The sequence below is a fragment of the Cyphomyrmex costatus genome, unplaced genomic scaffold, assembly GCF_001594065.2.
Source record: "Cyphomyrmex costatus isolate MS0001 unplaced genomic scaffold, Ccosl1.0 scaffold21, whole genome shotgun sequence".
NCBI classification, from domain to species: Eukaryota; Metazoa; Arthropoda; class Insecta; order Hymenoptera; family Formicidae; genus Cyphomyrmex; species Cyphomyrmex costatus.
Genome location: NW_017276147.1, coordinates 1,244,683 through 1,269,415, shown reverse-complemented (window position 1 = coordinate 1,269,415; position 24,733 = coordinate 1,244,683). Strand labels below are relative to the sequence as shown.

At 31.3% G+C, this 24,733-nt stretch overlaps 4 protein-coding genes across 6 annotated transcripts in view; 1 reads left to right on the top strand and 3 right to left on the bottom strand.

Annotated features, from left to right (window-relative positions):
- Positions 1 to 4,428: 4,428 nt before the first annotated feature.
- LOC108773452 (myb-like protein X) lies at positions 4,429 to 12,212 on the bottom strand. Of its 3 annotated transcripts, none has more exons than XM_018539264.1 (10): positions 12,194 to 12,212; positions 10,754 to 11,015; positions 10,335 to 10,492; positions 10,031 to 10,120; positions 9,675 to 9,750; positions 5,937 to 6,017; positions 5,459 to 5,593; positions 4,967 to 5,123; positions 4,661 to 4,787; positions 4,429 to 4,586 (listed from the first exon to the last, which is right to left on the bottom strand). In XM_018539264.1, the coding sequence occupies exons 2-10, from the start codon at positions 11,005 to 11,007 to the stop codon at positions 4,522 to 4,524; spliced, it is 1,143 nt and encodes a 380-aa protein (XP_018394766.1). In that variant the 5' UTR covers positions 11,008 to 11,015; positions 12,194 to 12,212; the 3' UTR covers positions 4,429 to 4,521. The 3 variants fall into 3 exon arrangements, with proteins under 3 accessions (XP_018394766.1, XP_018394764.1, XP_018394765.1); XM_018539262.1 differs by lacking the exon at positions 12,194 to 12,212 and adding an exon at positions 11,820 to 12,180; XM_018539263.1 differs by lacking the exon at positions 12,194 to 12,212 and adding an exon at positions 12,046 to 12,180.
- Positions 12,213 to 12,911: 699 nt separating this feature from the next.
- On the bottom strand, positions 12,912 to 17,044 carry RpL4 (ribosomal protein L4). Its single transcript, XM_018539260.1, has 8 exons — positions 16,949 to 17,044; positions 15,816 to 15,993; positions 15,317 to 15,562; positions 15,004 to 15,128; positions 14,067 to 14,165; positions 13,626 to 13,897; positions 13,291 to 13,450; positions 12,912 to 13,159 (listed from the first exon to the last, which is right to left on the bottom strand). Exons 1-8 carry the CDS (start codon positions 16,949 to 16,951, stop codon positions 12,992 to 12,994), a joined length of 1,251 nt encoding a protein of 416 aa, XP_018394762.1. The 5' UTR covers positions 16,952 to 17,044; the 3' UTR covers positions 12,912 to 12,991.
- Positions 17,045 to 17,886: 842 nt separating this feature from the next.
- Nasp (Nuclear autoantigenic sperm protein) overlaps positions 17,887 to 24,733 on the top strand; it is a 9,208-nt gene continuing 2,361 nt past the window's right edge. The window contains exon 1 of the mRNA XM_018539321.1: positions 17,887 to 18,027. The gene's annotated coding sequence lies outside the window, so the exon portion shown is untranslated. The remainder of the gene's footprint in view (positions 18,028 to 24,733) is intronic.
- LOC108773492 (uncharacterized) lies at positions 21,457 to 24,309 on the bottom strand. The gene is made up of 5 exons (XM_018539323.1): positions 24,231 to 24,309; positions 23,676 to 23,903; positions 22,155 to 22,262; positions 21,868 to 22,005; positions 21,457 to 21,707 (listed from the first exon to the last, which is right to left on the bottom strand). The coding sequence occupies exons 1-5, from the start codon at positions 24,307 to 24,309 to the stop codon at positions 21,457 to 21,459; spliced, it is 804 nt and encodes a 267-aa protein (XP_018394825.1).

Genomic DNA, 24,733 nt, shown 5'->3' with positions numbered 1-24,733 from the left:
AATTTGTGGTAAAGTATAAAATGATCTAATTTACAAACATGTATCCGTACCTTATCCGAAGCTATTTTTCGTTTATTTTCCTAATATTTATTGCAATAAATAATATTTTCATAATGAAACGACGGACATATTGTACGCTTTCTCGATTTTGCCGCTTGCTGCTTGCTGTTCGTTCGGTTCAACTTCAACGAACTGCGGCAAAATGTATTTGCGCCGCAAGTACGTCATCAAGTTTACATAAAATTCTTAACCAATAGTAACGAATTGCTGCTGCAGCGTGCTGCGCATGAAAAAGTACCTTTAAGATGCTAAAGCGGCCCTCTAATTAGTTCTTAATTCTTCAAGACTGAACTTAAGACGGTCTTGAATATAAGAACTGCCTTTTTTCTTTCGTTTCGTGCAAAAACGCGTCGAATGAGCCTAATTTAATCGAAATCGGAGATGGTGGGTGTATTCTGTATAATTACCAAGAACTGACTATGAATACCGCTCATGAGCGGTCGTGCTTCTGAACTGAATGCACTCAATGGGTGTTTTCCAACAACGTACACAGATGACACAGTGTAACACTGTGTCTTACACAAAGTGTTCCAACTGTGACACAGTGTTACACTGCTCGACACTGTAAAAAGCTAAGTACGAACGTGTAGAGTATGCCAGTGTTACCAATTAGAGCTCTATCGTTCCAACAAGTCTTTACACAGTGGAGCACAGTGTAACGTTTCTGTGTCCTAGCTGGAAAACAGCCAATATCTGCTCATTGAGCTGATTTATCTGATTGGTTTATATTTTAGAATCTAATAGAATATGCCAATCAGATGAAAGAGCTCACTGAGCGCTCAGTGAAAAATACATTATTTTGCGCCGGAAGTGCGTCATCTAGCTTACATAAAATCCTTAACCAATAGTAACGAATTGCTGCTGCAGCGTGCTGCGCATGAAAAAGCACCTTTAGGGCCCGGATTCGATTGGGGGTGCGTTCCCTTCCATCGCGTCGCGATCCTCAATTCCTCATGAACCCGCACCGCGTCCTTACTTCTCTCGCGACCATCATCGAGTGTACTTCTATCGTCGACTTCGAGCTGTGTCACTGAAGCCGATTACGACTCAAGAGATTTTCTCTCTAGGCGTCGACCGTCGTCGCGATTTCCGTGCCAAATATACATTATATCTGGGTAACAGCCCTTAACGTGTTCATTAATCGACTCAGGGCGTTGTCCCCTAGGCGCTGTCGATATTAGTGATCACAATTTATAAGCGAACATTATCCGTCGCAACAGCGGCGTGAAATACAAAGTGAACATTCTTCGTCGTAACACAAAGTGTGTCGTGTCAATGCGAACAAATTAACTAGTAATGCGTGGTTAGGACATTGTGACCGATATTTGTTAACATTCGAGAAACTAATAAAAACTGACTAAACGAAAACACAGTGCAAGTGTATTTTTTTATTACATTGTGCTGAATCCTATGGAACATTTTGGTGCCCCCTGTGAGGTACGGATCATTTATACGGCTGGACCACTCAGAGATCACTGGTTCATCTCGAGCATCAGAAGCTAATTTGACGATCCATCGTCCATCAGAGAAGCGATACTCGAAGGCCTCGTATACACCAAGTCACATCTTTAATATTAGCCTTACGATCGTAATTATTGGTTACTAAACATTTGGTAGCTGACCAAAGTAAGTCTTTCGTTATCAATCTGACATCAAGTACACAATAATGGCTGATAGAGTCAAACTTTTGGTCCAAAGGAGAACTTCTCTCAAATCTCAAATTACTAATTTATCAAATGCTCTCGACAAAGGCAGTCTTAATAACGCAGCATTAAAACTATGGATCACACGGTTAACACACTTATACAATACGTATGAAGAATGTAATGACGAACTCGTGATTTTAAATCCGAACGATGCGCATCTTGAGGAGCTTGTAATTATTCAGGAAAGATTTTATGATCTCGCGAGTAAAATCGAAACCATCTTAAACGCGGCAAACACGCCGACGAGAGACATGACAAACGGCGAAGCACAAGAGGATCAAACAGAGGATCGTATGATTGTAAAATCTCGGCGTTTAGAACTACCCGAGGAATCTTTGCCCACCTTTGATGGCAGTTTCGAAAATTGGCTGTTATTTAAAAACGCGTTTCGTAACATGGTAGATTCGAGAACTGATCTGTCCGACGTTGACAAATTGTATTGTCTTAAATCAGCTCTAGTCGGGGAGGCCGCTAATAAAACAAAGATCTTCGCAACTGACGGAATAGACTACTTCAAGGCTTGGGAATTGCTTGAACGGTCCTACGAAGTTAAGAGAATTTTAATCTCGCTGCATCTTTCATTGATTATGAATATGAAGACGTTAGAAAAGGAAACCGCCGCCGGTCTGTCTAAACTCGCGAATGATGCCCAAAAACACGTCGCGTCCTTGAAAGCGTTGGGGGTCTCCGTCACCCCCGAAATAATCGTACACATTTTAGAAAGTAAATTACCGAAGACTGCTATAGATAGGTGGGAGGCGAACCTTGATAGAAATGAATTTCCTGAGCCTGATCAGATCTATGAATTTTTGTACAAATCCGCCATGCGTGCGTCAAACGCAAACGATCAAAGATCGCAGATTCAGAGAAAGAGACAGGTGAACCATCAAAAAGAGGGAGGACGTTTCTCGTCTAATCGGGCGTTCTTACTGAATGCGTCGCGGAGCTGTATAGCGTGCAAGGCTAAACGCCACCCTTTGTATATGTGCGACAAATTTAAGAAACTGCCTATACCTAAGCGTATCGAACTGATTAAGGCCGCGAAGGTCTGTTATAATTGCTTGCGTTCACATCGCGACTATCCTTGTAAGTTTTCGAACTGCACAATTTGCCAAAAGCGACATAACACCCTCTTGCACCTCGAGAATTACCCCACCACTTCCAAATCCAATATTGCGAAACCTGAAACAACTCAGAGAGATTGACTAGCACTGACTAGCACTTGCCGCCGGCGAGAAGAACATGAGCCTCGCATCGGTCTCTTCCGTGTTCACGCCAGAATAAAATTGTTAACCAGCGCGTTGGTATACATTAAAGACCGTGAGAACAATTTAATCAAGTACCGCGCTTTGTTAGACACTGGTGCCACTGCGAGTTTCATTTCTATCGTGTTGACTTCGAGCTGTATCACTAAAGCGGATTGCGACTCAAGAGGTTTTCTCTCTAGGCGTCGTCGCGATTTCCGTGCCAAATATACATTATATCTGGGTAACAGCCCCTAACGTGTTCATTAATCGACTCAGGGCGTTGTCCCCTAGGCGCTGTCGATATTAGTGATCACAATTTACAAGCGAACGTTATCCGTCGCAATCGGCGTGAAATCGTCGTAACACAAAGTATGTCGTGTCAATGCGAACAAATTAACTAGTAATGCGTGGTTAGGACATTGTGACCGATATTTGTTAACATTCAAGAAACTATAATAAAGACTAACTAAACGAAAACACAGTGCAAGTGTATTTTTTATTACATTGTATTGAATCTTATGGAACAATGATTGCACCTATTGAGGATGCAAACACTGTATTCGCGCTATTTATATTGCTTATATTATTATTGTTTACCTCATTCGCTTTTTGACGTGTCGACATCACTGTTATTGATATCGTGAATTTATCGATCATCGGTATTTTACAAATCACAAAAAAAAATCGAATCAAATCGAATTCTCAAAAAATATATATCATTAAATTAATATATAATTAAAAATATATATCAAAGAACAAAGTGATAATTAAATTTCCAAGAATTAATTTTTACAACTTTAAGATTAAAAAATCATAAATCATAAAATTTTAATTTTTAAAAATCGATAAACTAGATAATATAATAAAGATTTAAAATTAAAATTCTATGAATTGTGAAATAAAAAATTCTTAATATTTTAATTCTGCGGGTTCAAATTGCGACAAAAATTAATATAATAGAAGGCCTTTCGTATAGAACCTCGATCTAAGACTCCCCCGGGCGTCTGAGGCAGGCTCCCACTACGATGCCTTACTGACGAGTCCAATAGTGGGGGCCGGAACGAAACGTCGCTGTAGATGACAACATTTCACATAAGCCCACAAGGGGCCAAAGCTATATGTATAAAAGACAATTGGAAAAAACAAAGGAAAACACGGTGATTCATTTTATCCATATTTTAATTATTCATTATATTCATTTATGCTACGTTTACATACAAAAGTTGCTCTGATTATTATATAAAATAAATTTTTAATAACATATATATTATATTATTCTAAGTAAAACATATTTTCAATCATTTCTTATCTTAATATCTTAAATATTAAAAAAGAAATTAAAATGAAAATTTAAAAAATTTAAACACAATAAAAAACAGAGAAATCTTTAATAATAAAATTTGAAATAATGTGCGCTATTTTAGTGAAAATACAATTAAAATTTAGGTAAAACACATAATTGTTAATCAATATATTGAATAGTCATCGTGTTAAAGGTATTATTAAAGTTAAAAGCGTTTTTGGACATTGTATCGATTATTGTGGATTCCAATTTGACTGCCATTGACAAATCCTGTAAAATCCATTTGTATTGTCATTTGTATATCAATCTATGCATATATTAATTATTACATGATGTAAGCTTACTGAAAGGTTGCTGCCAATGATACATATTTGTCGGTGGAAATGGTGGAGGTAGTACTGGAAAGACAGGCATAAGCATGGGTGGTGCCTGTATTCGAGGTATTGGGATCATCATAGGTCCAGGTAAACGCTAAAACAAATCAGTTTGTAGAAATAGTTATTTAAATATATGATAAATTGCTCTATATTTCTTTAGATAATTGTTTAATCTTATGTATTTTATATTCTTTTTGACATCGAAACAAAAATATGTTATTTGTAGTGTTATTTTAATTTTCTTTTCTGAGCATTAAAAATAGTTAAACTTACTATGTAGGGGTTATATAAGTTATCCGAGGAAAAGTGTGACTTCGAAGACGCATGATTATCTAAGTCGCGTGATTGATCAGAATTTCTTCTAGACGAAAATTTACTTTCGTTATTGTCTCTCCTTTCTCTACCTCGTTCATTATTCGGTAAACGACTTCTAAAAAATAGAAAAAAGTATTTTTATATTTTCATTATATAGTAATGAAATTATTAAGAAATCATTATATAATAATAAGTTTTATATATTGTATTTAAAATTATAATTTTTTTATAATAACTTTATGAGCACCAAAAAATTTAAATTTCATAATACATATGTATACAAGCAAGTATGCCATGCATTGTAAGCGTAACTCTCTAAACATATGTATATTTATTAAAACTTTTTCTGAATTTAACATTTTCTTTTATCTTTAAACTGCTTAGATCTAATTATACTTTCTTGTTTCCATTTCTTTATATCCTTAATAATTATAAAGTTTTATTTTATACCTGTAACGAGATTTCGACCGATCTCTACTGAAAGGTGCACTATCGCTATCATAACGTAATGAACTTCTGTTTCTCCTTTCGTTTCTACATTTATCTTTTTCCTCGCTTTTTCTTATTGAACTTTGTCGCCTAATTCTGGAACGTAAAAACCTCTAACTTTATTTATGTCTAATATTATATAGTATGTACTTTATGTTATTATCCTTTTTTATGAAATAAAAAGATCTATTAAAATTGTTGAGATCTTTATAATTTTTCAGTTATGACAGATATTTTCTCCAGAGTTCAAATAATACAATAATAATAATAAAACTTTATTGATTGTGCAACGATTAAATTAAAAATTAGAAAATAATAAAATTTTATACAAATAGCATTTATTATAAAAATTTAGATTTATCGCTTATGATTTGACAATGTATTAATTTCTAATTTATTAATGAAAAAAATTCGCATTATACTACGCGAAAATACTAACCTGTCGTGATTATATCTTTTATTATCATCATTATTTATTCGATCATTTCGACACATACTTGACTTGAATGAGCTAGAATCACTGTGTTAATGTGTTGTTAGCAACATGTACAGTAAAATACTATTATTGCAATATCATTGTTTAAAAACTTAATAAAATAATTATCATGCCACATAAATAACAGATTTTATATTATTATGATATATACATTTATAATTGGAAAAATAAAAAATTGTAAAACTATCGAAATTTATATTAAATGCTGCTTCAGTATAATATAATAATCTAAAAATAAAATTTCTTTAAACATAAAACTGCATATAAAAATTTTTAGATATTGATAATAAATAGATTCAAATTTAATAATTAACCAAATAAGGTATTATATAATCCAGATAGAAAGGTGACTTTATTTTAACGTCAAAATGACAACGAATAACGACAGCTTACTATCTGGAGATACATCTATACATTCAAATAACTTTATATCCATAATACACATTCACATGTATAGCTGGAAACAAAAAAATTAAGTAATTTAAAATAAATATACTTACCTAATTGCTCAATTCATATATAATCTCAAAAGTTAAACGTAAAAAATTTCCAGATACATGTAATGAACACATTCATATTCAATAAACAATAAAAGAAATGAAAACATTCTTCGTTAACAAAAACATTTATAAGTAGTTCAAACAACTTTATATCCATAATATATTCGTATGTTTAACACATACTCTATCCAGAAAGTAAAATTAAGTTTATAAATGTATTATTGTAACAATTATTGTAACAATAATTTAAAAGATCTATAATATTTCGATTATAATAAAAAATTTATATATATATTTTCAAAATATAATTAATAAAATATATTCAAAGATTTTTTTTTAAATGTGTAAAATGCTGTCACTGATTTAATATTGAATATTATCACAATATACATCAGTATCTAAATCATTACTTTTTAAAAATAAATTTATAAAATATAATTTTTATTTATACTGATTTACTTTCTGTATTTATTGAATAAATTTATATCTATCTATTAACACATATATTTAAATACCCTTTTTTTCCTTTTTTTTCCTCTCATAATACTTCATTTTCATAACAATGATATCTATATATTTTCTTACCTGTATTACATCAAATTTAATCGATCTCCTACAAAGTTTTTATTAAATGATTTTTTTTCGTCAATTATGAACACCTTGCTGTAAATTTTAAAACAGATAATAAATGTAAACATTATAAAAATACAATACTCGAATATATATGTATATATAATTTATAATATATGTATGTGTATACATATATATAATTAGTGAATTATTAAAAAAAATCCTATAAATAAATTTAAATATTACATATATACCATATGTATATAATTAATATTATAATTATATATTCACATAAATTCTTATATGAAATGAATATTCAATACTCAAATGTCTCCTAAAGAACATATACATTAGAAAGAAAATAATTTTCTAATTCTGTTTTGAATAATATATTTACAAAGACATTTTTATAAATAATGTTAAAAAAATATTTAAGTAACAGAATATTATTTAATGTAATAAAGATAATATGTTATATAACTAATACATATAAAAAGAATATAATGTTTTATACTTATATCTTTATATTTTTTTCTTACCGGAGTACTTCATAAGGTGTATTCACATACATGTAGTAGACATAGCACCTATTCCATATCTTCGGTTATTACTACATAGTTTTTAAAAGTTACAAAAAAATATTACAAATATTATAATATTGGACAGAGTAGTTCTTCAAAATATTTAATACTATATTTGATACTATACAAAATTATTGATTTTTTCATTTTTAAGAAAATTCTTTAATATACTGAACAAACTATATATAAACATTAGAGAACTCCATAAATAAAAATATAGTATAAAGATAATATATAGCATAATATAGATAGAAAAGTAAAGAAATAAATAGAAAAACATATTTTATCTTATAATGTTCTTTAGCGTATTCATTTTTGAGTTAAAATGAAGAGTTTCTTCATCAAGTCAGTTTTTGTAAAAAAACGGACTTGAGATTTTTGTAAATTACGGATTCGATTTTGAACTATTTAGTCACTTTTAATAACTGTTTATTAGTTTTCACAAATTATAGAAAAATTAGAAAATAGGAAGTCATAAAAAGCCGTTAAAGCTCGCGTTAAAGAAACATTTACAAACTACATGCCTCGAAAGAATAAAGGAAAACAAGAAATATAAAGAAACATATAGATATGAATAATATCACATTGTTGAGATACAAATTAGTATAATCCATTAAAATAAAATATCTTTTGTGAAATATTAATTGTTTGTTAATTTTATATTAAGATTTTTATATATAAAATTATTTATTCTTCATATAAAAACATAATTTAATTATTTAAAAAAACGTATATAATTTTGTTTAAAAGAAATATCTATGTCAATAATATTTTATGAAAGTATAAAAAAAATTCTATAAAAATATAAAAGAAAAAATTATGCTGTACTAAGTTAATATTATATTTGCCATTAAAAACAATAATATTTAATTGAAAAATTATTCTATAAAAAATGATTTTATACATATATATTTTTAGTTTTATCATTTTTTTTCTTTCTTCATTTCATTTATGTAAAGTGCAAGCATAAGTGCATACAAGCAATACTCAACATAGTGGACATACATCCACATAAATTTAATTTAGTATATATGGTACATGTGTATATATATGTAATGTGCATATACGTGTTCGTGTGTACGTTTTATAAATAACAAATTACGATATTAAATTAACGGTATAAAACAAGCGGAATTAAATTGACAATATTTATTAAATTCTATACATTAAAAATTAAAATTAAAATTAATATTAAAATTAAATATGAAACGTTTCGACTTATACGAAGTTCTTTTCAATCATACAGTATAGATCAATCCAACAATATTGTATGTAACAATATTATAAACTCTAGCTATGCTGTATAGGAAGCAATACTCAATATACCTTGTATACAGGGTGTCCCTTAACTCTTAATTAATATTTTTGGGAGTGAAAAAGGATGAAATTTTGAAATGTTCCTTTTTGAAAGTTCCTTTCTCAATTTTGACTCATGTCAGATCATTATTTGCCGAGTTATTAACGATTAAAGTTGATTAATTAGATTGTGTCCAGCCGGAATACGTAGAAAAGCAGCATGTCAAGGGGCTTTTCACTCTTATGCATGTACATTTTCCTGATTAAAATTTTATTATAATTTTTCATATTAAATCAATCTGATTGATCAACTTTAATCATTTATAATTTAGTAAATAATAGCCTGATGCAAAATTGGAAAAAAAACTTTTAATTCAAAATTGTATCTTTTAACTCCTAGAAATATTAATTAAAAATTATGGAACACTCTATATATTCATAATTCATACATGGATATACATGAAATTAATCATTTAGATAACAATTTGAAGGACTCATTGATATAATGGCTGCTTCAACAATTTCATAAAATTGTAAATTTAATTATAAATTGAAAAAATAATTTTATAAACTAAACTTCAGAGTCCAATGTATTAAAAATTTCTATATACATACATTTATATGTATGTATATATGTATAAACAATACTCAATATATTGTATTTATATATACTATAATATAGTATATCTATATATAATATATTTATAAATCTCTAATATATAATCAATACTTACCAATCTTGATGAATTATATTATTAACAGGACTTCTGCTTGTGGAAGCATTCTTCTTACTTGTTGATAATTCTTTTTCTGAAACCAAAGTCCAAATATATTCTTTCAGTCTTCTCAGTTACATTTAATTTGTGTTTTATAATTCAGATATACATGTATAATTTTATTTTACAGATATAAAAAAATGTTAAATTGTAAAGAATATGAGTTTGTATACTTACTATACTTCGAATAAAAGGTATCGTTCTTTCACAATAAATGCTCAATTTTTGATAAAAAAACGGCGGAAACTTATTTATACTTCTAATACTAAATTGATGCATTAAATAAATTATTTTTTAAATAAGTATATAATTACCCAATTGCTTATCTTGTAAAAAAGTGATTTTCCGTATCTCTTCAAATTTTTTTATTTCAGTACCTTTGAATATTGGGCATGTACCTTCATCTACAATTAATTTTTTAAATTTATTGTATTTATATTTTATAGATTGTAAAAGTAATCTTCATTGATAAAATGGAAATTCTTCACTTTGTTGAAATTGCTCTTCATTATGTTGAAAATATTTAATTTGACTATATAATACTTATAGTAACGAATTTTTTTCCATGATAAAAACATTAAACATATAAATATTACAAAGCTGATTATAATACTATACTTTGTCTTCTCGGAAGAATTACATCATTTGGATCTATACCCCATTCGATGTTATTTGAAGAATGATTTGTCGAAAGATTGTTTCCATGTATAGATATTTTAATTTTATGTAGATCTTCCTGTTTAATTGTGCCTTCTGGACTGTTAACAGTTTTCCGTCTAAGAAAATTATTTCAAAAACAGTATATCAATTCTAAGATATTCTTTTTTCATTAAAAAGTAAGAATAAGTTTAAGGAAAACATTAAAATTACGTTCAAATCATAATTATACATTAATATATTTTATATTATATTTCTAATATTACTTATATTTACAAATTACGAAAATTATTACTTTTTTGCAATATTATTCAAATATATTATTTAATGAGATCAACATTTAATTTGTAATTTAAAATTTCTATATATTCTATTATTACTCTTTAGAATGCTTATGGTCAGGGAAACTAATTTCTCTTCGTTGTGGATTACTGCTGTTTCTTTGCTGTAAAGATTCTTTGTCAGAGTTTTTTATTAGTTCAGCTTCTCTCCTTCTTTCAAAATCTTTAATCATTCTTGACTTATGTTTCTCATGTTCTCTATAATGCTGTTGTTGGATGCGCCATTCTTTTCTTTTCAGCCTTAATCTTTTTTCCTCTTTTAATGTAAAATGCCACTTTTTGCAAGAATCCATTGTTATCACTATAAATAATGTATCCATATAGCAATATAAAATTTTGTAAAAAAATTAAATAGAATTTTAATTAAGGATCCAATAAACATCAATTAACACTAATATAACACAATTTATAATTTCCTACTTAATAATGTAACTTATGTGTTATGGGAGTACAAGTTAGTTCGGTCCGTTTTCCAAAAGATGATCGCCTCCAAAGAAGAGTCATTTTTTCGAGATGGAATTCGAAAATTGCCTGAGAGATGGGAAAAAGTAGTAGCCAGCAATGGACAATACTTTAATTAATGTGTTCATTCATTTTGTTTTAAAATAAATGCATTTTTTAACACAAAAAACGGCCTAACTAATTTGTACACCTAATATATTCCACTTATATTGTAAGTGGTGCGAAACAAAGAGAGAGGGGAGAGAAAGAGAGAAAATTATATTCATATAATATTGTTGTTAATTAGTATTTACCAGGGACCTTATTTTTTTCTTAGAATGCACAAATATAATTAAACAAATTTTTTTAATCATTAATTAAATAATACAATTTTATATTGATTTTATTCATCATATTTGCGTAAAAACGAAAAATAAAAAATGCATGCTTATAAAATATTTTATGATAGAATATATCCGAATAAAAATGCAAAATATCTCATATGCTTTTATTTTTATAATATTTTTAACATGCAGATCGAATGACGCTAAAAAGCCTAATCTGAAAGCGAAAGTGGAGTTAATGTGAACACGTATATAGTTTTTTTCTGAAAATATTAGCTACATCTTCGATAAAAATAATTATTTTATACTGTTAATTTTACCAGTGAGTTAATTTTTCTAAAGAGTGGATGACTGACAAGCACTTTTTTATCTGAATGAAAGTAAACCGCCACGTGGTATTCTTCTTCTTCTCCTTTTTTAACTTATGGCTCCCGCCTCCAAACAACAAAAAAGGAAAACGATACGGCCAGATCACGTCTTAAAATTGAATTTGTAGGGGCTCAGTCAAAGTCGGAAACATTTTCAAAAATATACAATAACGATTACCCGAAACGCGACCGTACAGTCGAGTGGTTCTTCAGAACTCCGCCACGTGGTATGTTATGAAACAATGAAACTATGAACAGAACCTAATGAAGGAGCAAACGGAAAACGGAAGCACAGTATATACAGTAGCGCAACTCTCTGTCGTTACCTTGATGTTAAGCTGATTTTTCATGTGCAGCACGCTGCGGCAGCAAAATGTCACGTGATACAAATTTTCGAGAACTGATTGGAAGTGCGTCACAGTGCGTCACTCCACAAAAGATTTTTAACCAATAATAACATTTCGCTGTTGCAGCGTACTGCGCATGAAAAGTCAACTTTAGTGAAGTATAAAATAGGATGCGCATGCGCGAAATGGATAAGTTTCCCATCTAAACTTCTATCTCACTTACTCTAATTTCCTCTTTCTCTCTGTTTCCTTTCAGCTGCTCTGGGTTATTTGTATAAACAGAAAATTAATTTAAATGTAAAAAAAAACTAAAAGAAATAGATTTATAATTGTAATGCGTTGTCAAATTATCACCGGAAACTTCAAATTACAACACACGTAACAAAATAAAATTCTACAGTTTAAAGATCTAGAAAATGTATTAAAACATATAGAAGTGACACCGATATCTAGTCTCGACCGTATTTAGCATTTTTTTATTTACATTAAAAAATTTCTAAATTAAAGAAAAACAAAAAAATGGCACAAAATGGAATCTATCTCGAGTAAGTTTAATAATATCAATCAATTAATTTTTTATATTATTCTAAATGTAGATAATGCTGTGCATATTAAATGCGCCTTACAATAAATAGATTTATTATAAGCATAGATTTCTTATAAAATTAACAATCAGGAAAGATTAAAAGACAATTAGTTATAATTTTTCGCCTTTTATTTAAAGACAGTGGTAAAATTATGAGTCACAACAGTGTTGACGTTAGCAACGCTTGTTGTTTACTTTTTAGTTGGCTGCTTGGTAGGCGCAGCGGTTTTTGTAGTATCTTTGTCAGCTTTAGCTTTCGTGGTCTTTTTCACAGTGGCCTTGTATTTAGTCAGTTGCTCTTTCCTTCTTTTCAAAAGTGCGACGGTCTTCGTCGTCGACGGTTTCTTTGACAATTTTATCTGCAATAACCATAAATTGATCGATAAGTTAAAATTTTAAATACAAACTATTTAAATTTTGCAATTCTTCCAACTGCATAGTTTCAAAGTATATATAATAAATTAAAAGTCACAATTAGTATAGTACATACGCCTCGTTTTTCAGCGAGAAGTAAATCCTTTTCACGCTGACGTTTTTGCGCAGTCAAGATGGCAGCGCGTTTCAGAACTGCAGCATACGGGTTGAGACGTAGCATAGCCCGTGTGTTGGCCAACGGGTTCAGTTTCTTTACTCTACGCACCACCTTCTTCCTATAATTGCATTAAATAAAATATATCAGTCATATTATCTATCATGAATGATAAGATAGAATGGAATTTTGGCAATAGCATTCTAGTGTGCTATATTAAATAAAAAAAGTATAATATATTTACAAATTTTTGATATATATATATATATAATCTTTTTGTCTTCGCCTATAATTACCTAGGTGCTCTCAAGACTTTGCGAATTTCCTCAGACTTCAGAAGTCTGGATAAATCTGTATTGGCCATTTTAGGGAATGGCAAATTATATCCTTTCTTAAGTTGTGACTCTTTACGCCAGGTTCCGAAAAGAGCATCCAATTGCTCAAAAGCAGACTTCGTCCAGATTACAAAGCGTCCGACATGACCGCCAGGTGCCAACTTCAACAGATTCATTTTGTTGATGTTCATCAGAGAGATACCAGGGATGTTGCGGAATGCTTTACGGATGCCCTAGAAATTATAATAATGTAATTTATATAACAATTTTTTACAATTCCCACAAGCTTAATGATTAAGTTCGCATATATATGTGAATAAAATTTATTTTAACTCGAGTTCTATTTACAGATTGAATCACCAGATAATAGAGAGAAAACTACTTTAAAAGAAAATTGCTTACCTGATCTTGACCATATACAATCAGAGGTCCACGTCGCTGAATGCGTCGGCGATTACGCATTTTACCTTTACCAGCACGAAAACGTTGAGATTTATACACCTAGTAAAAAATTAATTAATTAAATTTTAGTTCAAAATTTAAAGATACCTACAATTTAAATCACACGAACTTAATTAATGCCTAATTTTTTCATCTCTAGATATCTTTATCTAGGAGATGTCTCCCAGAATACAATAGAGATATCTCCTGGATAAAGTTATCCGCAAACAACTTATTTGGAAGTGAAGAAATCAGCCTCTCCTACAAGAAATAAAAATTCTAAAGACCTAGTTTGTAGCTTTCACTGACTGTAATTGCAATATTATTATAGTTAAGAGTAAAACCTGATCTACAATTGAGTAAACGTAGTTGTAAGAATTCTTCAGTCACAATTGAATATTCTTTTCATATACTTTTCATATATTTTGTTATAACCATAACCGATCAATTCTTACAACTATAACTATGTTTACGCAATTGTAGATCGGTATTTACAGAATAAGCTTCTTAATAATAATCAATTAAGTTAAACAAGGGCGAAGTAAGAGTCAAATTACAATTACAAATCTAAATAACTCTGATAATTTATTCTAATATATTGCGAAGAATATCACGTAATTTTTGGCGTTCCGTCCCGGCTTCCACTACTGGAGCGGTCTAAGCCTTTTTTTTTAGTCAAAACACAAAAAGTACAGGAAAAATTGTTTGGTGATTCATACCCCTTGCTAGTAAGCGCAAATCAACTAGTAAAGAACGCCTGAATACCATATTTCTCTAGCACCTATTAGGAGCATCTAAACTAAATTTTGCTTAGTAAAGATGCGGACATTATTTGGTGCACATGGACACGACATAAGAGTGACACAAAAGAATCTTTAAAACTAAAAGAAATTGAAACCTTTTGGATATCATTCCAAGCCTTGATACGTCTCAAAAAGATAACAGCCTGCTTAGTTTTCGTGTATTCTTGAATCTTATCAGAAACAACCAGCGGGAATTCCGGAACCTCCTGAATCATATGCCCTAGATACAAGTATGAAAATACATGAAGTATATCCACAGTCTGTCTTTTAGAAAATTAAAAAAAATTCAAAAATATCTAAATTATTTTTAAATATATCAGAACATGATACAATTATAACTTTGTAATTTTTTCAAATTTTACAAATATCTCGTTTCTTTTAATAAAAAATGTTATCTCCATAAAGTACCTTTAGATTGGACGAGTGCAGGAACACCAGAAGCAGCGATGGCAGAAACGAGAGCGTAACGCTTTTGATTTACATTGACACGATGATGCCAACGTCGCCACGGCTTAGTAGGTGCAAACATACGTCCGCCTCGGCACATGTTGCCAAAAGCACCCTGACCAGAACGGTGGGTACCACCACCGCGTACACGAGGTATACGAGCTACAGCACGTCCAGTACCCCATGATTCAGCAGAAGTTTGATGACCTATGAAAAACAAAAACTTTTATTATCTTTTTATGCTTATTTATTACTCAAATATTGTAATAATCATCATAATAATAATTATCATGCAATAAAATTAATAAAATAAAGAGCAGTTATGCAATTGTTAAAAGATTCTTTGACATCATTGATCCTTGAATCCTTACTGGATCTAAATGTTTAATCAATTATGTTAAAATATTTTACAACAATTGTTAAACTATTTTATCTGTTAAACACAGTCATTAATATTTACCAGCTTCTTTAGAAACACAATACGGTTGTCTTTTGTTTGTTGCAATCAATTGGTGGACAACATTTACAATATCAGGACGAATTGGTGCCTTGAAGACAGATGGTAGAGAAATTGTATCACCTGATGCTTCATTCTTGTCAGTGTAGACCGTAATAAGTGGTCTCGCCGTTGATAACGACTAAAAAAAAAAGAGAAAATGTTACATAACAATATAATTAAATATATATGTATCAAAATTCTCTTCCATTAAAACTGCATTTGTTTGTAACATAATTTTTTTTATTGGATTCACGATATATCTTAAAAGTAAAAAAAATATAAAGTTTTATTAGAATATTTTTAACTTCAATATTTACATACTAAAAAAATATCAGTATAGATAAATAAAAAATGTTAATATTAACCACATACATACATCGACAGTGAAAATGATATAGATACTACATTGTGCTAAATCTGCATATATGTTCAAAATATAGACATTAATGAATGAAGTTATAAATATCTAATAAATTCGCTCACTTTTGTGATTTTTATCTCATTTAAAATTAAGACGAATATAAATTTAAAATTTATGATATCAAATCCACTTTATATTAAAGTAAATATTAACACCAACACAATCAGAATTATAAAGACCACATGATGTCAAATTAAGAAATAATTTTTTAGAGTATAGTGAATCCGCTTATTTTTGTAATTTTCACTTCCTTTCAAGATATATTCGATTTCCCAATTATTGTTCAAGGATTTACGAAGACTGTACATTCGTGCTCCACACACGATAACCGCATATCGCAATGGCGGACCGGACATGATGTCTCGACACGTGCACATGTTACCGAGGAATGTAGTTACGTGCTGATAAACTTTGGATCCTCATATTCTTGTAATTATTATCGCGATAATGAAAAAAATTTTGTCTCACCTGTTATCGAAGAACGATGTCTAAATTAATTCGAATATATTCGTAAGATATTACAGATGGTGTGCCCGAGATGATTGGCAACGACAATCGGATATAGCGCGGACGAGCGTGATCATTCTCGAGAAAATTAAAAGGGCGATCATACAAAATCGACAGAAAGAAAAACCGCGATTTGCATTTGCATATGTAAAATCAACTATCTTACCATCTCGTATCCTTCCAATTATTTTTCACGCATGAGACGCAAACCTAACCAGATTGCGTCTACTCGACTCATCTAGTCAACGAGTAGAAAGGATCGAACATGTTCGACCATACCATAGAAAACGACCATGTACCAACTGATTATCAAAAAATAACTGCGTTCAGCAGAAAAAGCAGATCTGCTACGGTTGTAAAATTCTTGATTATGATTGGTTTATACATTTAGATCCAGTGAGGAACTAGGAGCAAGACCAATCATATTGAAAAATTTTACGCAGTTGCAAAGTTGCTTTTCTGCTGGGTATCGATCATGGTATAACCATGAAATTTATTCCTAGGATGAAAAGTGAAAATTTTTATCATTGAAGTTAATGGAGAAATTTTTCACTTTTCATTTTTCATTCTAAAGTGGTCTGTTTTCTGTTCCTGGGAGTCAATCACGTAACTTTTTCTCTAGGGCGGAAACGTGAAAAGTGAAAACTTTTATGAATGTATGTATGAACATATACACACATACATGCAAAAAATTTTCACTTTTCACGTTTCCGCCCTAGGGGAAAAGGTACGTGATTGACCCCCTGCACTAGACTGAACTAGAACTCTCTTTCTCGCTTTCTACAAATATCAAACATATACCTATCTCACTTTAAGTTCTAAAAGTAGTTCAGCCACAGAAAACAGACCTAAGGAAAAAGTTTCGTGATCGATACCCTGCTTTTCACTTTCCATTCTAGGGAAAAAGTTTCATAAAGATACCTAGATAGAGTGTCTACTGCTCTTCCGCTTTTCCGTTGAGGTGTGAATTCGCCCTTATTATAGGATTGCCTTAAGTTTTTTGTGTGCCTTTACCTTTCCGATTCTGACTCTAATTTCTACCATGAGCTCGACCATCTCTGTAAGCATTCGTTATCGATGATCATATTCTGAGTTCTCGTAAAGTTTGCCCGCGTACCGGTTACGCAGTTTGCGCGTGTATTAACGGAAATTGTTCACTTTGTACCATCGAACGTTTCCTGCGTTTCGTGAACTCGAAGACATTTGACTCTCCGATAGTAGCATTATTTTGAGATATTGATCAAGGTACGTGCCCACAACATGATAAACATTTCGCTGAAAAAAATACTTCTCTTTGTGATCGCATCAATGTGACCAGATAGGCTAGCATCAAAATCTTGTTCATTTTTCTTCTCGATAATTTAAATATCTCCCGGAATTCGTTGGTGTGGAGATAATTAATGAGGGAGATGGGGAGAATATCCTGTTTTTATTTGCATTAACCCTATTTATGACTATATACTACGTTTGGATACAATGTGGTAAATAGAAACTATGGAGTACACCTTGTTACACTGTTTGCACTTAACATAAAAAAGTACCTCGAGATTGAAAAGAAAAGCAAAAAGATTTAAAGAGAGAGAGAGAGAGAGAGAGCCGAAGATATAATATTGAATGTCGAACGTGTTCTTTGATATTCATACAGAAAAAGGGTTCTTTACAATCGAGGAAAATAATAGAGAATATCATCTTTTGATAGTAAACCGTTGTGAAAGGGTCATTTTTTTAAGGTTATGTCGGTAGAGCTGTTATATTGATAGAGTAAACGCGCGGAATTATAACGAAACAACAAATTATTTCAATAAAGTTATTAGTTATTATAATTTTTTTTACGGGTTTCTTCATGATGAATTTTGGAGCTACAAAAATTTTTCTACTTTGCTAAAATGATGAATTTTCTGTATCAAAATTAAAATTAAAACTCGAAAAGTATTCTTGCACAGGTATATTTTTATTTTTAAAAAATTTAAATACTTACAATTTATTTTCGTGTTTATTTGTATAATGTCTAATGATATTTTAATTAAAAATATTAATATTTAACTTTTAATAAACCATTCAATTTTTGATAGAAATTAAATAATCATGTAAAAAAACATCTTTTCTATATAATGATAAAATCGAGATTTTCATACTAATGTTTCATACAACAAAAAAAAACGTACTAAAATTTTAAAAATACTGAAGGTAAAATATGAATAAACTTTAATATATTATATACAATGTTAAATACAATTATTTCTTGCAGTATTTTTATTGTTGTCAGTTTCAATATAACAAACAACAAAGATCGCGTAAAAAAATACAACAATTGAGAATGTGTCATTAGAAAAATGTGATGTTTTTCACAAAAGCGCCGAGTGATAAGGAATCTTAACTTTTAATGGACGAAATGCAGGATCCTTTTATGCAGGTTATATATACTATGCGTAATTACTTCGCCTATATAATCGCTAGAATAATTAGCAAAAACAAGCTCTTTTTCGTTGAAAAAGGTTGTATACAGGTTGAGATGTTTAAAGCTTACAAATTAATTTCTTGAAATATTGAAATTGTAGAATAAAGTATATATGAATTAACAATTGTTTGCAGAAATTGTGTTTCACAGATTATCTCCATGTTCAAATCCATTCTTAGAACGTGAATACTAATATCATTGCTCCTTGCCTTGATGAGGTAAACTGGAATGTTCACAAAACGTTGACATTTTTTGGACATGGAAATGATTTGCAAAACGCATAATTTTTGTATAGAAAATGTCAATGGAAGCCTCGAGAGAATTAATAATTGCATAATTCCTGAAAGGGACATTCAACACTTATATTATTTCTTTTCTAGGAGAAATTAATATGTATATGTAGCAACTTTATTTACCTCACTCCTGTATACCATTAACATTTTTATTTTACACTTTATGAACGTGCTTATTGTTCTAATAGTAAGGCGTTTGGATTACATTATAGGCAACTATATCTCAATCTGCCGCAACTCGCTGGCTCGCGTAAAGTAGCCACGGCAGTGTCGCTGCGTTTGGCTTAGCGCCGAGACACTACAGTGTCTCCAGATATCAGAAAATTGTTTTTACATTCTATTTTTTCAGAAGTTTGCAACGTACAAATTGATCAGCGAATATTTACGCGAATATTCAGCATCGCAATATTTATATAAATATATTAATAAAAACTGAATCTCGAGTTTCAAAAACTAATCTAATTCTAGTCTATAACATTTATAATAAATATTATTCGCTATATTTTTGTAGCATATTTGAGACTAATTCCTGAGTCATTTCCTCGGCGAAAATAAAACTCGGAGCACAAACCGAATGTAAAGGAAGTGTATTAGAAGCGTTAATGTTTCTAAGAAGCATAAGACACAGCGAGAAGCGTTTACTTAAAATGAAACAAAAAACGCTTTTTTTACGTTTGACTATTCCAATTTACTTTTCGTAGAAGAGTTTTTTGTTTGCACTTTTAAGTTAGAAACAAATAAAAAGCATAGACAATAAGGACAGAAAATAACAATTTTCAACCTACAAAAACCATGTAAGATTAGACTCACATTAGAATAGACGCTTTATGATAGATCTTTTTTCTGAGAAGTCTTTTTCTTTTCCTATTGCCTGTGCTTTTCATTGCATTTCCGGCTCTACTCTTCTTTTACATTCAGTTTGTGCTCCGATTTTTATTTTCCCCAGGATTACTTGAATCGACAAGAATGTCAGTCAAAAAAAATGAGTAAGAATGTTTGTCTTTTTATATCATGACATCTTGCTTTTTTATATTATGAGTACTTATTATAGGCTTGTTTATTTGTCTTTTAAGCTTGAGACACAATCGAAAAGCACAGATAATAGAAATAGTGAATAACAGATTCTAGTTTATCCAGAACTATGTATATCAGAATACATGAACTTCTGATAAGTTGAGCTCTGTTGTCGCCTGCATGATGGAATTCCACCATGGTTTAATTCCACCATAATTACTTGTTTTTATTGTCTCTGCTTTTCATTGCATCTCAGGCTTTATTTTCTTAGCGAGCTTATTTAATTACTTGCAGCAAATAAATCGAATGCAAAAGAATATAAATTATTAAATGCATTCACTGATTCTACAAAGCGTCGATCAATCAAGTGTGCTTTAAAACTTTTAATCTTCTTAAGAAATTTAAGTTTTTTCGATTGAAATAACGAATATTTATGTAAACGACATTAATTATATAAAATAGGCACATGAAATAGTCGCCTTCGAGAAGGTTATTTCTGGATTCAATTTTCTCAAGAAGTATTATCTTGTAGTCGTTTCCCATTGTAGTTTGCGATCCTTTTCAAGGTTTCAGGAGATTTCAATTCCTATAAATATGATTATCCCAAATCTTGGAAATTCATTCTTTTGAAATCTATATTTTAGCAGGAGATAAACACTCGAGATTATTAAGTTGATGCAAACAGTTTGTTGCATTTGTTAAAGAAAATTAAAAATAAAACTGCTATTTTGAAAAATATCTGTCGTGTTTCTTAGATTATAGCACAACTCGATTGTGAAACAAATCTCTTACGCCAACTTGATACACAAAAAGAATGTCAAGATGTCATCTGAAAGGAACGCTGAACATCGAAATCGTAAAACTTCGAAACTCTCAGAAATGACCTTAGACCTCGAAGGCGTCCCACTGCTACGCTATCATGGCAGCGATCGGGCTGAAACGCATGATTTTACTGAGAAGAATCCAGGCTACCGATGCGAGAGCACAAAGAGTGACTCCACCCCATCCTAGGTCCATGCTCCATGCGGTAGTAACTCTCCTGGCCTTGAGAATGCTGCGAAGAACAGGCATACCGATCACGCCATCCTCTATTGATTTGGTCCCGCGATCCTGAACTCTCTTGAAGTGAATGATCGTAAGCGTGAACAGCGCGAATGTCGCTAGAATGAAATAGAGTGATTCCCAGCTTAGTTACCATACTTTAATGGCTGCGCTATACATACAATAATTAAGTTTATAAGTATATTTTCCTTTATTCTAATATCATATTTGAAATTATGATCTAGACTAGTTTACCAAGTGATTAATAGATAATTTTACCTGCAAGAAGGTACATAACTCCTGTCACGAGCACGGCTGATATCTGATGTCTGCATAGTCCAAAAAATCCTATAAGTGCAGCGCATCCTAAGATGATTAAACATACCAGAGAGCATGAGATACTCAGATTTTGCATTCCTGAAACAGATTATTAAAATGATCAATTAATGAAATTCATGATAAATATTTATAAGAAATATAGCAATATTTTATCGAAGAATAAAACAATTTATTATAGACTAAAGTTTGTTGCACTTCGATTAAATGTTTATGTAAAATTTACTTACGATTTTGCCAAGCTCCACGCGCTTCTATGTGCGCCTCGCTTGGTGTTAAGTAATTGACGCATCTTTTTTGCGGGAAACCCACTTGACCTAACAATTGTATCTCTTCCTCTGGAACAACAAACATGATTTATTGATAATTTTATTGATAATAATCTTTATTTTTTTCATTTAAATAAGTAAAATTATATTTGATAATTATATAGTTATTTTCAATTTTTGAAATCGTTCAAAATCATCGTCAGAAAATAGGATTAGAATTTTTTAATTTAAATGCTATTGAGAAAATTTATTAAAACTTCGGCTCTTCCAGATTCCATTTTCAAAAGTTATCTTTCGATTGAGAAATTAAATTGTCAAACCATAAATACCATGTACATTATCATACTTTTGATATATTCTTTGATTTGATAGATTTAACTGTAGGAAGTTTTAATACTTGGCTGGATGTAAATGTCATGTGCAAAGGTGGTGCAAGCAGTACTAGGCAGTGCTTAGCGTGTTCAGATCCTATGAACGTAATTCCGGCAAAAATAACTAAATGAGACAATTATGACCCCGAATTCTTCAAGTACTCTTCAAGGTTGCACCCGTTCGATTAAACGAAAAGTGGTATATCGAGCCCATACAGTTGTATTAGATCGTAAATACTTTAACGTAAATACTTTCATTAAATGGGTACTTTTCTTATCAATCGTGTTTCTAGATATTGAGTATTTTTTAGTTCTGCGGACTTCGAGATCTATTTGAAGTCAGTTTTCATTATACTTTAATGAAGAATAATGTCTTCAAAGAAAAATTGACGAAGAAATGATACTTATCGTGTTTTGTGGCAATGCAATAAATATCTTACTCTGGAATTTTGTCAGATATTACTTTGTCTATATTGCACGTGCACGTGACTATATTTAGGTGCCACCTTGACTCTGGCCGGCCGGAGATATCGAACCGTCGAATCGCACAATTTAAGCACAGTATCCTTACGATCGCGTGACCGTGATCCTTGCTTTTATGGCAATTGAGCAACACCATTATATTAGAGCTAAACTTCATTTGTATGCCGATAATGTTTCTATTGGCATGAATGAGAAAATATGAAGTTGATTGTATCCATATCATAATAAGATCTGGACATTAAATAGAATGTCATGTTTTAATGTTGTATATCCATAAATAATCGCGAATAATTTTTATTTATCTTTATAAAGAAAATTTCTTTTGACTTGCATTTCTCTTCATCAATTATCTCTTCTTTATCATCATCGGCGTCTTTAACAATAACAATATTTATTAGTTTTAATATTATGATTAAAATTTCCACAACTGAAAAAATATATTTTTGTGTTTTGAAAAAATCCGCAATGATAATTTGTAAGTTGAATACGCCGTGGAATAAGCTGGAAATATCATGGTATTCCGCATTCATAATCGTAAAAATATATTTAAATCCCGAAGCGTGTACAAAAGATATATGTGCAGTTCTAGGTCTAAGTTTAACATTATAAAAATCACGACAGTTTATACCTGACAATGAAACACACATAATCCAAATGCCGCCGTGCATAGGTACTAAGAAGGCTGAACTTTTGGTGACACGATGTTTATTTCGATGATTAACGGAAGACTCGAGCCTTGCCACTTGACCGTTCAGATACCACGTGAGGTTTACGTTCGCGTGGATCAGATCTTCCCTGTCCCAGTTGATTTCTTCCCAGTGGTCCGACATTATTGCACTGCATAGGAGCCCCGTTGCTGAGAAATGATAAAGAAAAATGTAGTTATTGAATTGCTTATTTTTCTATTAAATCCCGGTCCATAATAAAAGTTTTCTCTCTAAAGAGAAGGAGGCGGGAGGATTGAAAAGTTTCTTCGGATTCAAATCAAAGTCGAATAATTTAGAACAATTTTGTTCAATACTTTCTGATGAGATACATCTTCCGCACCAGCTTCTTTATAAAAAAAAATATATATTGTATATATACATATATCAATATAGAGAGACTGTGTTGGTCTTTACACTTCTCGGTTTGAGACGTCAGTCTCTTCCGGAACGCGGTGCCGGTCTCCTCGTCTCTTTACCTGCGACGGTCAGCACGAGGGTAACAAAGAGAAAGACGAGGCGCGAAGCAGGACCCCGGGGCACGCGGGTCGACTCCATCTGCTCTTGGACGGCGGTGCCCAGGGCGACGCCTGCAACGCGACGCTCGCGTCCCCCGACTCGTTACTGGCCGACGTACGTCCTTGGAACCTGCTCTTTCTCGTTTTCTCTCCCCGGCATCCTCGCGATGCGGACGCCCTCCACCCTTTCACGTTGAAGCGCCACGACGAATCGACCCACACGGACACCCACCCGATTTCTCTCCTTCCCCACTCGCGGATGCTGCGGATGTCCACCTTATCACCCACTCACCCCTTCTGTTGCATCTTTTGAAATAATTGCATGTACAAATAAAGTTCGCGTCGCACTAAACATTGGAGATTAAGCGCGATCACAGTCGGATCTTATATTTAGGATTATTTTATGTAAAGTCTTAAGATATGTGAATGAATATGAACCAATCAGAGAACTCCCCCCCCCCCCC

Bases quoted from the DNA above. Each gene is read 5' to 3' on its own strand.
- LOC108773452 (XM_018539264.1), bottom strand. From the start codon at position 11,007: ATGGATTCTTGCAAAAAGTGGCATTTTACATTAAAAGAGGAAAAAAGA. The intron at 5,594-5,936 runs GTTAGTATTTTC...TTTACGTTCCAG, and splicing joins AAAAGATATAATCACGACAG to AATTAGGCGACAAAGTTCAA. The intron at 4,587-4,660 runs GTAAGCTTACAT...TGGATTTTACAG, and splicing joins TCATTGGCAGCAACCTTTCA to GATTTGTCAATGGCAGTCAA.
- LOC108773492 (XM_018539323.1), bottom strand. From the start codon at position 24,309: ATGGAGTCGACCCGCGTGCCCCGGGGTCCTGCTTCGCGCCTCGTCTTT. The intron at 23,904-24,230 runs GTAAAGAGACGA...ATCATTTCTCAG, and splicing joins CCTCGTGCTGACCGTCGCAG to CAACGGGGCTCCTATGCAGT. The intron at 21,708-21,867 runs GTAAAATTATCT...ATTTCATTCTAG, and splicing joins AGTTATGTACCTTCTTGCAG to CGACATTCGCGCTGTTCACG.
- RpL4 (XM_018539260.1), bottom strand. The intron at 15,563-15,815 runs GTAAATATTAAT...TGTTTTTCATAG, and splicing joins TTGTGTTTCTAAAGAAGCTG to GTCATCAAACTTCTGCTGAA. The intron at 13,160-13,290 runs GTATGTACTATA...TGGTTATTGCAG, and splicing joins TTCTCGCTGAAAAACGAGGC to ATAAAATTGTCAAAGAAACC.